The sequence below is a fragment of the Geotrypetes seraphini genome, chromosome 9 (genome assembly GCF_902459505.1).
Source record: "Geotrypetes seraphini chromosome 9, aGeoSer1.1, whole genome shotgun sequence".
In the NCBI taxonomy this organism is placed as follows: Eukaryota; Metazoa; Chordata; class Amphibia; order Gymnophiona; family Dermophiidae; genus Geotrypetes; species Geotrypetes seraphini.
In genome coordinates this window covers 10614739-10627225 of record NC_047092.1, presented here as the reverse complement: position 1 = coordinate 10627225, position 12487 = coordinate 10614739, and the positions used below count along the sequence as shown (strand labels likewise).

General features: G+C 44.4%; 1 protein-coding gene across 3 annotated transcripts in view; it reads left to right on the top strand.

Annotated features, from left to right (window-relative positions):
* Positions 1 to 12487, top strand: part of TASOR2 (transcription activation suppressor family member 2) — a 128020-nt gene that overhangs the window by 69178 nt on the left and 46355 nt on the right. For all 3 annotated transcript variants that reach the window (XM_033958322.1, XM_033958324.1, XM_033958323.1), the window contains 2 exons: positions 373 to 1414; positions 10636 to 11080. In XM_033958322.1, the coding sequence (XP_033814213.1) occupies positions 373 to 1414; positions 10636 to 11080 (1487 nt within the window). The remainder of the gene's footprint in view (positions 1 to 372; positions 1415 to 10635; positions 11081 to 12487) is intronic.

The following is a 12487-nucleotide window of genomic DNA, read 5'->3' as shown; positions in this document are numbered from 1 at the left end:
CTGACTGATTGTAGCTCAATTAAAGCCACTCAGCTTGATTAGATTGAGCTAGGAAACCTGACTATGTACAAAAGCATAAGATGCAACTCACTTTTTGCTTTTGGTAATTTGTCTTCAGAGGCCATATAACTGAAGTGCTCTGCTACTTGTTGTTCATGAATTCTCTGCCCCAAATCACAAGCATGGTCATGTTAACTTTTGAAAGCGTCGAGGAAAGGTGAAGTGCGAGTAAGCACCAGATGGGAAAAAAAAGTGCACAGTAGAAGTGAAGATTGTGTATGCGTGTTTCAGTAAAGTCCTTATCCAGCTTTCATAATACACTGACATTTATATTTCTTAAATTAATAATTTATTTTCATTTTGTTCTTACAGCCAGACAAGCAGCTTTTGGTAGCCCACGAAACAACATTTTATCTGAAAGTCGAGCTGCTTCTGTTGACGTAAATAAGACCACCAAACAAAGCTCCACGGCAGCGGCTGAGAGAGGTAGCAAACAGAGTAAGAGAAGTACCAGCAGTTACAGCAAGAGCATCTCTACCCTGGCCCAATCCTCTTCGACCAAAAGTGTCTTTCACAAGAAGGGCCTTCCCTTCAGGAACAGTGATATGCAGAACAAAAGTAGTGTTACGCTAGCCCAGGACTCCTCCGGCAAGAATGATGGCACGGTGCTAGACAGGACAAGTGGGGGAAGTGATGTGCAAGAAGAGAGCAGTGGTGCTCCCAGCGAAAACTATGAATCCCACGCTCTAAATCTTTTAGCAGATCTGGCCCTGAGTTCAGTGACCACTAGCGCTGTGCCATCTGTTGTCAGAAATGACCATGTCCTGCCCAGTATATCCACACAATATAGTGTGTCTCCCAAGGAGAAGCCTGTCCGAACTTTTTCCGACCATGAATATCATCGACTTGATAAACGTGATAAACGTGATAAACAGCACAAGGGAAGCTATCTTGGCAGGTCCCCTTCGGCACTCCATCGATATCTACTGAAACGAAATATTGCCTTGTACACACTGGAAAAAAGAAGCTGTGCCCATGTGACATTTGGACATTCTGGTCCGGGTTCCCATATTTCTCTTGAGCACTCGTATACCTTGCCCTTCCCGGATAATTCCAAAAAATACCATTTCTTAAAAACTTTTGGTAAATACAGCATTCATAACATTAAAGCAGACTCTGCTGTGATTGGAACGGTAACACCCTTTAGCCAACAGCAGCAGAACTTGAATGAAAAGCCTGGAAGAAGTATCAGGGATTCAGATCAGAAGACTGGCTCACCCCAGTCACGGACTGTGCTGAAAACAAATGAAACATATAAGGTGACTTGTACATGGGAAGCAGATTATCTTTTCCACCTAGACAGCAAATACACTAGTGATCCTTTGGAGAAAACAGTGAATCGTGCTCTGCATGGGTAAGTCTGATTTCCAAAGGTACAGATATCTAGTAGACTTGCATTGATGAGTCACATGATATGCTTGATTAGTGCAGTGGGTTCGATTCCTACTGCAGCTCCTTGTGACCTTGGGTAAGTCACATAATCCTACATTCAGTGGCATAATAAGGGGGAAGGTGGGGTGTGTGGACCGTCCCGGGTGCCATGTTGGTAGGGGCGCTGGCAGCTCTCCACCCCCACACCTTCTCCCCCTCCCCGCCATATACGTGCCTTCGCTTCCACCCTCCCCCCGTACCTCTAGCTTTTTCCTGGTGCGACCAGCAGCTCCAATTTGCTGCTTGCGTTGGCTTTGTTCTCCCTCTGATGTCACTTCCTGGTCCTGCAACCAGGAAGTGATTTCGGAAGTAGAGCCGAGGCTGGTGCGGGCAGCAGGTTGGAGATGCTGCTTGTGCCGGGGAAGTTGAAGAGGTATGGGGAAGGGAAGAGGTATGTGCATGAAGTGGGGGAAGGGGGAGAAGAGGCTGGAGGGGGTGACTCCCACCCTCACTATGCCATTGCCTTCATTGTCCCAGGTACAAAAAAAAAGTGACCACTAGGGGCAGAGAAAGTACTTGCATTGTCTTTTTATTTACAGATGTCTGACTAGGTTGCATTTCTTTTTAATTCCTGTATGTTGTACTTTCTAGCATCTCTTCATTCTATGCTTGCTCATTCCAGAGCTTCCATTCAAATGAAAGAGACTCAACTCATGTGCATTTACCTCACATAGGTATTTAAACATCTCTATCATATCTCCCCTCTCCCACCTTTCTTCCAAAGTATACATATTGAGATCTTTAAGTCATAAGAACATAAGAATTGCTGCTGCTGGGTCAGACTGGTCCATCATGCCCAGCAGTCCGCTCATGCGGCGGTCCTTAGGTCAAATACCAGTGCCCTGAGTCTAGCCTTACCTGCGTACATTCTGGTTCAGCAGGAACTTGTCTAACTTTATCTTGAATCCCTGGAGGATGTTTTCCCCTATAACAGCCCCCGGAAGAGCGGTCCAGTTTTCTACCACTCTCTGGGTAAAGAAGAACTTCCTTACATTTGTACAGAATCTCGTGCTCTCTACCTTGGAGAGGGTGAACAACCTGTCTTTATCTACTAAGTCTATTCCCTTCATTATCTTGAATGTTTTGATCATGTCCCCTCTCAGTCTCCTCTTTTCAAGGGAGAAGAGGCCCATTTTCTCTAATCTCTTACTGTACGACAACTCCTCCAGCCCTTTAACCATGTTAGTCGCTCTTCGCTGGACCCTTTCGAGTAATACCGTGTCCTTCTTCAAGTAGGCGACCAGTGCAGGACGCAGTATTCCAGGTGGAGGCGTACCATGGCCCGCTACAGCGTTATGATAACCTTCTCCGATCTGTTCGTGATCCCCTTCTTAATCTCCGATCTGTTCGTGATCCCCTTAATTATTCCTAGCATTCTGTTCGCCCTTTTCGCTGTCGCCGCACATTGAGCGGACGGCTTCATCGACTTTTCAACCATTACTCCCAAGTCTCTTTCCTGGGGAGGTCTCTCTGAGTACTGCACCAGACATCCTGTATTCGTGTATAAGATTTTTGCTACCGACATGCATCACCATACACTTATCCAGGTTAAACCTCATTTGCCATGTTGCAGCCCATTTCTCGAGCATGTTTATGTCCCATTGTAGGTCTTCGCAATCCTTCTTCATCTTCACTACTCTGAATAACTTCGTATCTTCTGCAAATTTTATCACCTCGCTCGTCATACCAATTTCCAGGTCATTTATAAATATGTTGAAGAGCACGGGTCCGAGCACTGAACCCTGCGGCACTCCACTGGTAATGCTTTTCTAATCCGAGTATTGTCCATTTACCCCTACTCTCTGTTTCCTATCCACCAACCAGTTTTTAATCTACGTGAGTAATTCACCCTCAATTCCATGGCTCGCAATTTTTCGAAGTAGTTGTTCATGCGGGACCTCGTCAAACGCCTTATGAAAATCCAGATATACAGTGTCGACCGGGTCGCCCTTGTCTATCTGCCTGTTTACTCCCTCGAAGAAGTTCAGCAAGTTCGACAAGCAAGATCTTTCCTTGCTGAAGCCATGCTGGTTGGTTCTCATCAGATTGTGTCTGTCAAGGTGATCAGTGATGTGGTCCTTTATTAGCACCTCTACCATCTTTCCCAGTACCGAGGTCAGACTCACTGGTGTGTAGTTTCCCGGATCTCCCCTCGAACCTTTCTTAAAGCTCGGCGTAACATTTGCCACTTTCCAGTCTTCTGGAATCCTTCCTGAATTGATCAACAAATTGGCTGTTAGTTGAAGTAGTTCAGCTAAGGCACCTTTCAGTTCCTTGATTACCCTCAGGTGGATACTATCCGGTCTGGGTGATTTATCGTTTTTAAGCCTATCAATCTGCCTGCATACCTCTTCCAGACTGACCGTCAACCCCGTCAGTTTCCCTTCTTCGTTTCCTGCGTATAGCCTGTCGGCTTCCGGTATTTTGCTTATATCCTCTTCGGTAAACACAGGCGCAAAAAATGTGTTTAGTTTGTTGACGATAGCTTTGTCCTCCTTTAGCACTCCATTTATTCCATGGTCATCCAACGGCCCCATCGCTTCCTTTGCGGGTTGTTTCCCCATAATATATTGAAAAAATGGCTTGAAGTTTTTTGCCTCCTTGGCTATTTTTTCCTCTTAGTCTCTTTTGGCCCCTCTTATCACCTTATAACACCTGCTTTGATGTTGTTTGTGCTTTTTCCAGTTTTTGTCCATTTTTGACCTCTTCCATTCCTTAAACGAAGTTTTCTTGTCTCTGATCGCTTCCTTCAACGCTACAGTGAGCAACGCTGGTTCCTTGTTCTTTTTGCTCTTGGATCCCTTGTTGATACGCAGTATATATAGATTTTGTGCCTCAGTAACCGTGTCCTTAAAAAGAGACACGTTTGATAAAAGGTATGGAAAATCTTTCATACGCCGAAAGATTGGAGAAACTGGGGCTCTTTTCCCTGGAGAAGCGGAGACTTAGAGGGGACATGATAGAGACTTACAAGATCTTGAAGGGCATAGAGAAAGTGGAGAGGGACAGATTCTTCAAACTTTCGAAAACTACAAGAACGAGAGGCCATTCGGAAAAATTAAGAGGGGACAGATTCAGAACCAATGCTAGGAAGTTCTTCTTCACCCAACGGGTGGTGGACACCTGGAATGTGCTTCCAAAGGGCGTGATAGGACAAGGTACGGTATTGGAGTTCAAGAAGGGTTTGGAAAATTTTCTGAAGGAAAAGGGGATAGAAGGGTATAGATAGAGGGTTACTATACAGGTCCTGGATCTGGTGGGCCCCCGCCTGAGTGGACTGCTGGGCATGATGGACCTCTGGTCTGACCCAGCAGAGGCACTTCTTATGTTCCTATGTTCTTATGTTCTTAATCTTCTTCCCCACCATGAGTTTCATCTCTTTGTAATTCCCTTTTTGGAAGTTTAGTGCCATGGCCGTCGTTCTGGATCAATGTTTCGCCCCTGTGTCCAGGTTGAGCGGATCATAGTGTGACCTGTGCTTCCCAGCGTCCCTTCTACTTCTACACATTGCACTGGTCCTCGTAGTCCATTTAGAATTAAGTCCAGAATTGCATTTCCTCTCGTATTTTCCTTGACAAGTTGCTCCAGGAAGCAATCGCCTACAGCATCCAGGAACTTGGTCTCCCTACCACAGCCGGAGGTGCCTAGGTTTCAGTCTATCCCCGGATAATTGAAGTCGCCCATGATAACTGCATTGCCTCCTTTGCAGTTGCTTTTAATCTCATCTGTCATGTCTCCATCAGTTTATTCGGACTGCCCCAGGGGTCGGTAGTAGATGCCGATCTTTGTTTCCGTTCCATTTGTTCCTGGAATTTTGGCCCATAGAGACTCTACCTTGTTTTTTGTTTCCAGCATGTTCTCTCTGGTAGACTCAAGTCCCTCTTTGACATATAGGGTAATACCCCCACCTTTTTTTCCTACTCTGTCTCTGCGGTAAAGCTTATATCCCGGTAGCAGTGTCCCAGATGTTTTCCTCATTCCACCATGTTTCCGTGATGCCAATGACATCAAGGTTATCTTTTTGTGCCATAGCTTCAAATTCCCCCATCTTATTCCTTAGGCTCCTTGTGTTCGTGTACATACACTTAAGTTTGTGGCCTGTTACTCTCTTGCATGTCCTTCCCTCTTGTGTCCCTTTCAATCCGTCAGAGTTTCTGTCTTGCCTATGATCCGGTGAGTCTTCCCTGCATTCTTCCTGCACGGTATCCTCTGGGTATACTGGTTCCCGAACCATCGACTCTCAGTCGACTGTTGGCTTTTCCCTTCTTCCTAGTTTAAAAACTTCTCAATTTCTCTCTTGATGTTGCTTGCAAGTAGCCTCGTTCCGTCTCCGCTGAGGTAGAGTCCATCCTTCCTGAAAAACTTGCTCTTCCTCCAGAACGTCATCCAGCTGTGCACAAAGTGGAATCCTTCTTCCTCACACCTGTGCCTCATCCATGTGTTGACTGCTTGCAGCTCCATCTGCCTCTTCTCATCGGCCCTGGGAACTGGCTGGATCTCTGAGAATGCTACCCTCAGCGTTCTGGTCTTCAGCTTCCCTCCTAGCATCTGGAACTTGTCCTTCAGTGCTTCCCTGCTGTAGTTCCTGTTGTTCACGTTGTTGGTCCCCACATGGATCACCTCCGCCATATCTTCCTCTTCCACGCTGTTGATGATCCTATCGATGTGGCTCACTATATCTTCTATCCTGGCTCCCATTAGGCAGATCCTGTCTTCCTCCCGCTATGTAGCTGTCAATTTGTCTGATGATGGAGTCCCCCATGATGATCGCTGTCCTCTCTATCTTCTCTTGTCTCTCTAGCCGCAGGTCTGTGTCCCTGGTGTGTGACCATCTCTCCAGCCATAGGTCCATGTCCTCTGTGCATTTCCATCTTCCCTCATCCTGGTGTTGGCTTGCACCGGACTCGTCTTCTTGTGGGTTCCCTCCGCTGTTTCCAGGTCTCGCTGCTGTGTCACCCATTTCTTCCTTGTGGTTGTCCTCCAGGTAGTCTTCACTCCCTGTAGGTGTATCTCAGCAATTCCACTGTTGCTGGTGATTTTCCACAGCCTCCCTGCATGCCTCCTCGATGAACTTCTCTAATTCCTGGACTTCCTCCTCAATGGTTTCCTCTGTCTTGACGTTTTCTGCCTCTCTGTCCTCCGCCTCGACTTCTCGAAGTGCTTCCAGTTCCAGTATTCTGCATTCCAGGAGTCTGACTTGTTTCTTCAGGCTCTCCAGTTCCTCGCATCAAGTGCAAACATAAGACCGCCTCCCAGAGAGGAGGTAGTCATACATATGACAGATGGTGCAGAAAACTGGGTAGCTCAACATCCTGCTTCTGTTTGCTGCTTCCATTGCTGTCCGCTGCTGTGGGTGTCCTCTGTGTCTGTCCCCATATGCCTTATAAAGAAGACTACGCACCATTTTAGTAGCCTTCCTCTGGACCGACTCCATCCTTTTTATATCTTTTTGAAGGTGCGGCCTCCAAAATTGTACACAATATTCTAAATGAGGTCCCACAAGAGTCGTATACAGGGGCATCAATACCTCCTTTTTCCATACCTCTTCCTATGCACCGTAGTTTCCTTCTAGCTTTTGCTGTCACCTTTTCAACCTGTTTGGCCACCTTAAGATCATCACATACAATCACACCCAAGTCTTGCTCTTCGGTCGTGCACATAAATTCTCCACCCTCCATTGACCACTACCCTCTGTCGTCTTCCACTCAACCGGTTTCTGACCCAGCCCATCACTTTGGGGCCCATCCAGAGGGCACTCAAGTTTATTTATTAGATGTCTGTGTGGAACACTGTCAAAGGCTTTGCTAAAATCTAAATACACCATGTTTAGCACACTCCCTCTATCCAATTCTTTGGTCACCCAGTCAAAAAAATTGATCAGATTTGTCTGACGAGACCTTCCTCTAGTGAATCCATGTTGCCTCCAGTCCTGTAATTCAGGATTCCAGAAGCTTCACTATTCTTTGTTTTAAAAGCGTTTCCATTAATTTGCTTACCACAGAAGTCGGGCTTACTGGCCTGTAATTCCCTGCTTCTTCCTTACTTCCACTTTTGTGTAGAGGAACCATATCTGACCTTCAGTCCTCTGGTACCACTCCCGACTCTAGAGAAGTATTGAAAAGGTCAGTCAGGGGAGCCACCAGAACTTCCCTAAGTTCTTTCATCACCTTCACGTGTATACCATCCGGCCCCATTGATGTGTCTACCTTTAATTTAGCTAGCTCCTCATGAACACAATCCTCTGAAAATTGATTAGGTGCTCCCAGTGCTATAGCCGTGAACATAGAACAGAAATATTTGTTAAGCAATTCGGCCTTTTCTTTATTAGCTTCTACATATTCCTCCCTTCACTTTTGAATATCACAGTGCCACTTTTGCACTTCTTCCTATCACTGATATATCTTAAAATTGCCTCCCCGTTTTAACCTTATCAGCACTTTTATCTTCCATTTGTGTCTTTGCTTTCCTGACTACTGAACCAGCCTTTCTTAATTTTTCCAGATATTTTTGCCTGTCTTCCTCTTTCTGCAATCTTTTGTAGATTATGAAAGCTAACCTCTTATTTCTTACATTCTCAGCTACTACTTTTGAGAACCAAAATGGCCTTCTTTTCCTCTTACTTTTACTTACTTGCCTCACAAAAAGGTCCGTTGCTCTTGCAATAACTCCTTTCAGTTTTGCCCACTGCATTTCTGTTCTTTCCAGATGTTCCCATCCATACAATTTCTTGATATAATAATCCCCAATTGGAACAAAGTTCATTTTTTTAAAGTCTAGAACCTTTATTTTTTAATGAGCCCATGTTAATATTAACCCATCATCTGGCATCCAGTGGGTGATCACTGGATGCCAGATGATCACCCACTGTAACATTAGAAACACTTTCCATGTTTGTAAGCACTAAGTCCAGTATGACCCATGTGGGTTCCATTACCAACTGCTGGAACAGTTCTCCTTGTAGAAAATCCAGGATCTCCCTACTTCTAGAAGACCCCACAACAGGGATACCCCAATCAACATCTGGCATGTTAAAATCACCTATTAGTAAGACTTCCCCTTTTTTAGATATATTCTGAATGTCTACTATTAAATCTATGTCCATTTCTTCCATCTGTGAAGGAGGCCTCTATATCACACCAATGTAAATATATTTACCATTCCCTCTTCCGTGCCCTTTCTGCTAAACCAGTCCATAGTTCTACCTGTGTTCTTTCCAAGACCACATTCTCACCATGGTGAAGTGACACTCCACGCATTGGACTGTAAATGTGCTTGCTCTTATTACTTAGATTGCGCTAAAGCTCACAGAACTTCTATTCAACTGTTCCAGTCTTTTGAACCAAACAAACTTGGAATGCCTGTCACATGGCTAGTGGACTATATTTCCTTTTGCTATGCTTGGGCTGGGCTGATGCTTGAGGGCTGTGTTACTGCACACAAAGTTCAAACAATGTCAACTTCAGTAGCTCATTGAGGCTCTACTCCCATTGAGGACATCTGTAAAGCAGCCACCTGGTCCTCAGTTCATGCTTTCATATCCCATTATTGTTTGGAGAATCATTCCAGGCGGGGTAGTCGGTTCGGCCAAGCAGTTCTACAAAATTTATTCTCCACTTAGATGTTAACTTCCTCCAACTCTTCTGGTTTTTGCCAGACTCATGGTAGTTGTCAATAACCCTCTCCTCAGAGGCATGATCCTAGCGGCTAGAGAGTCCCACATGTGAGAATATACTGCCTGCTTGTCCTCAGATAAAGCATAGTTACTTACCTTTAGTAGGTGTTACCCAAGGACAGATATTATCAGAACCCTCTCACCTCCCCTAGGTTGCTTCTTAGTTTTATTATTGAACTGAAGGTTGCATGAGCCTACATCGGGTGGGAAGGCACAGATGCATGCGCGGTACAGGCAATCTCAAGACTTTTAAAGTGAAAGTACACTTTGCCTTGTCCATGCCGGGCTGTGAGGATGACGTCACCCACATGTGAGACTATCTGCCCACTGTCCTTGGATAACACCTGCTACATGTGAGTAACTATGCTCTATATTGCTTAAATTTGAGACCAGATAGTTCCACTTTGGATTCTTCAGGCCACAAAATCTCCCACATACATACAGTGTCCCCCCAAGTGTTTTTTATAACCTGTATGTAACATTTCATGTTTTGGGGGTTTAATTTTTCTCAGCAGTGGCTTCTTGCCTTCATCTCATACAGGGCATGTTTGTGGAGTAATGTTGACTCTTCAGCAATTTCAAGATTTTCCACATGCTTAGCCAGAGACTTCTGTAGCTGCTTTTTTTTTTTTTTCTTCTTCTTCAGAGTACTCTTAGGCCTCACAGTGACTTTCCTCAGCAATTTTCTTAACTCATGGCTACTCACTTTGGAGGGATGGTCTGATCGAAGCAGTCAGTTTCTTGGTAGTGCCCCAAAAGATATTCAGTCAGTCTGAAATTTTCTTATTTCATGTTTAGACTTTTGCTTCAGATTCGTTTACTACAACAGCAACCACTTATTCAGGAGTATTCCTATCAGCTCAACTGTTATTGAGTACATTTGGGTTCTATTTAACTTATGGGCCTTGTTAAGGCTATTTTTGGAACTAAGTCTAATTTAGATTTGTTATGAAACAGGGTGGGTTAAGACTGTTTTCTTAAGTTTTGAATATTTCTGTAATGTTTCATGTTGAAAATGTAGTGTATGTTGGGTAGGTCTGTAACAGAAAGGAGAACCTCTACGAAATACCAAATAGAGTCAACACAAATAGAGATTGAAGAGATGCATCAACTGGGACTGTTACTTTATTGATAGTTTGAGTCAGCTGTTTGTCTGTTTTTCAAGCTATTGATAAAGTAATAGTCCCAGTTGATGCATCTCTTCAATCTCTACTTGGGTAGGTAAGTTAAAAAGGAGTTTGTATACTGATTTGGTCATATACATTAGGGATGGGCAGAGGGAACACTTGTTGCATTCTTTCTTGAGGGGGAAGGAGGAGAAGAGTCATTTTTGTCAAATCATGCCTATAAACAAGTTATAGAATACTATCCATTACGCATGCAACTAAAATAATTAGCTGCCAATTGATGTCAATGACCAAGAGATTTGTGGACAGTTCTGAAAAGAGATTGTAATGCTTTACTTTTTCTAGACCCTGGGATCTTGATTTGCCTGATAATATGGAAGAAGTGAAGCTTCTGCTTCACACTTGGGTAGCTCTGTTTTACAACAAGCCCAATAAGCCCCTGAGCACTGCATCGAGGAAAGTTGTAGAGCACAGCAACCCTGCAAAATATGTGTCTATAAACAGTACTTTGGATTCCTGTGAAGTCCTGGAAGAAGATGATAGATCTTCAGGGTGCACACACACCCATGCAAATTCACCATCAAAAGCTACAGATAACTTCAGCAACTCTAATAACTATACCCTGCCCCTCAGCTGTAGCCCTCTCTTCTGCAGTAAATCCCCCACACGAGACGGCATGCAAACTGACGAGACTGAAGACAGCATTGCCATGTTCTTGAAGAATCGTAAAGGGAAGCACACTCTCTCTTCAGATGCATGCAGCAATAATATCTCTGATTGTCCTGATAAGGTGAGAGATGAGATTTTAAACAAAACACTTTCAGCTATGTGTGCTTAGTGTTCAGTCCTTTCAGAGCAAATAGTACAGTAAAGAAAATAATTAACTTTTGTCTGAATTTCCAAGATGGTTTCTTAAGCAAGAAGTGCCACTTAGTAGCCCGTAGGTTGTGCTATCGCCTTGTTTTCCTAGCAGAACTGTTGGTGGTATCTGTCAACCATACTAACTTATTTATTTAACTTGATTTTTATCCCGTACTCCCAGTAGCTCAGAACGGGTTACAAGCGAACATTCACAGTGGGAATACATTTGGACAATACAAAGACTATACAGCAACTTAAGTATAGGTTAAGAATGGAGAAATGGGTGCAGGAGGAAGGGGGAATTGTAGGGGGCGATGGGGGTTGATTGCAGTTGGAATTTTAGTTGAAGAGTAGGGTCTTTACCGCTTTACTGGCCAACAATCATCCATCCATAACCATAAACTTAATAAAATGTTACAATGGAAACAGGTAATAAGTATAGATCAGATATCATCAAGTACCTCTCCCTCCAAATCTATGGTCAAACTTTAGTACCCTGTATCTGTATAACCAGGAACAGCAAGCAAACGGAAGAACGGCAGAAATGGTGTACAAGATGCCAAGTCTTTATTCAATAGACATAGATATAAGCATAAAACAGTTTGAATCCAAAATATGGTCCAAGACGTTGATGAACCGGGACCTGACACGGTCTGTCTTTCGAAGAAACACTCCTTCCTCAGGGGTCCTAAAAAGTATCACATACTAAGGTACCATATGGATAATAACTGGAAATGGCAGTGGTGTAGACTAGGGTTTCCCAACCCTGTCCTGGAGGACCACCAGCCAGTCGGGTTTTCAGGATACTCCTAATGAATATGGATGAGAGAAATTTGCATATAATGGAGGTGACAGGCATGCAAATCTGCCCCATGCATATTCATTAGGGGTATCCTGAAAACCTGACTGGCTAGTGGTCCTCCAGGACAGGGTTGGGAACCGCTGGTGTAGACAGCTAAGCGAGCTGGGAAGGCTCCTTCGCAGTGCAAATCTTTAGTACCCTGTATGTGTATAACCAGGAATAGCAAGCAAAAGGAAGAATTGCAAGAATGGTGTACAAGTGGACTTTTGATTTTGATTTTGCACTGCAAAGGAGCCTATCCAGCTTGCTTAGCTGTCTACACCAGTGGTCCCCAATCCTGTCCCGGAGGACCACTAGCCAGTCAGGTTTTCAGGATAGCCCTAATGAATATGCATGGGGCAGGTCTTCACTCCTACCATCTTCATTACATGCAAATCCCTTTCATGCATATTCATTAGGGCTGTCCTGAAAACCCGACTGGCTGGTGGTCCTACAGGACAGGGTTGGGAACCATTGGTCTACACCAATGCCATT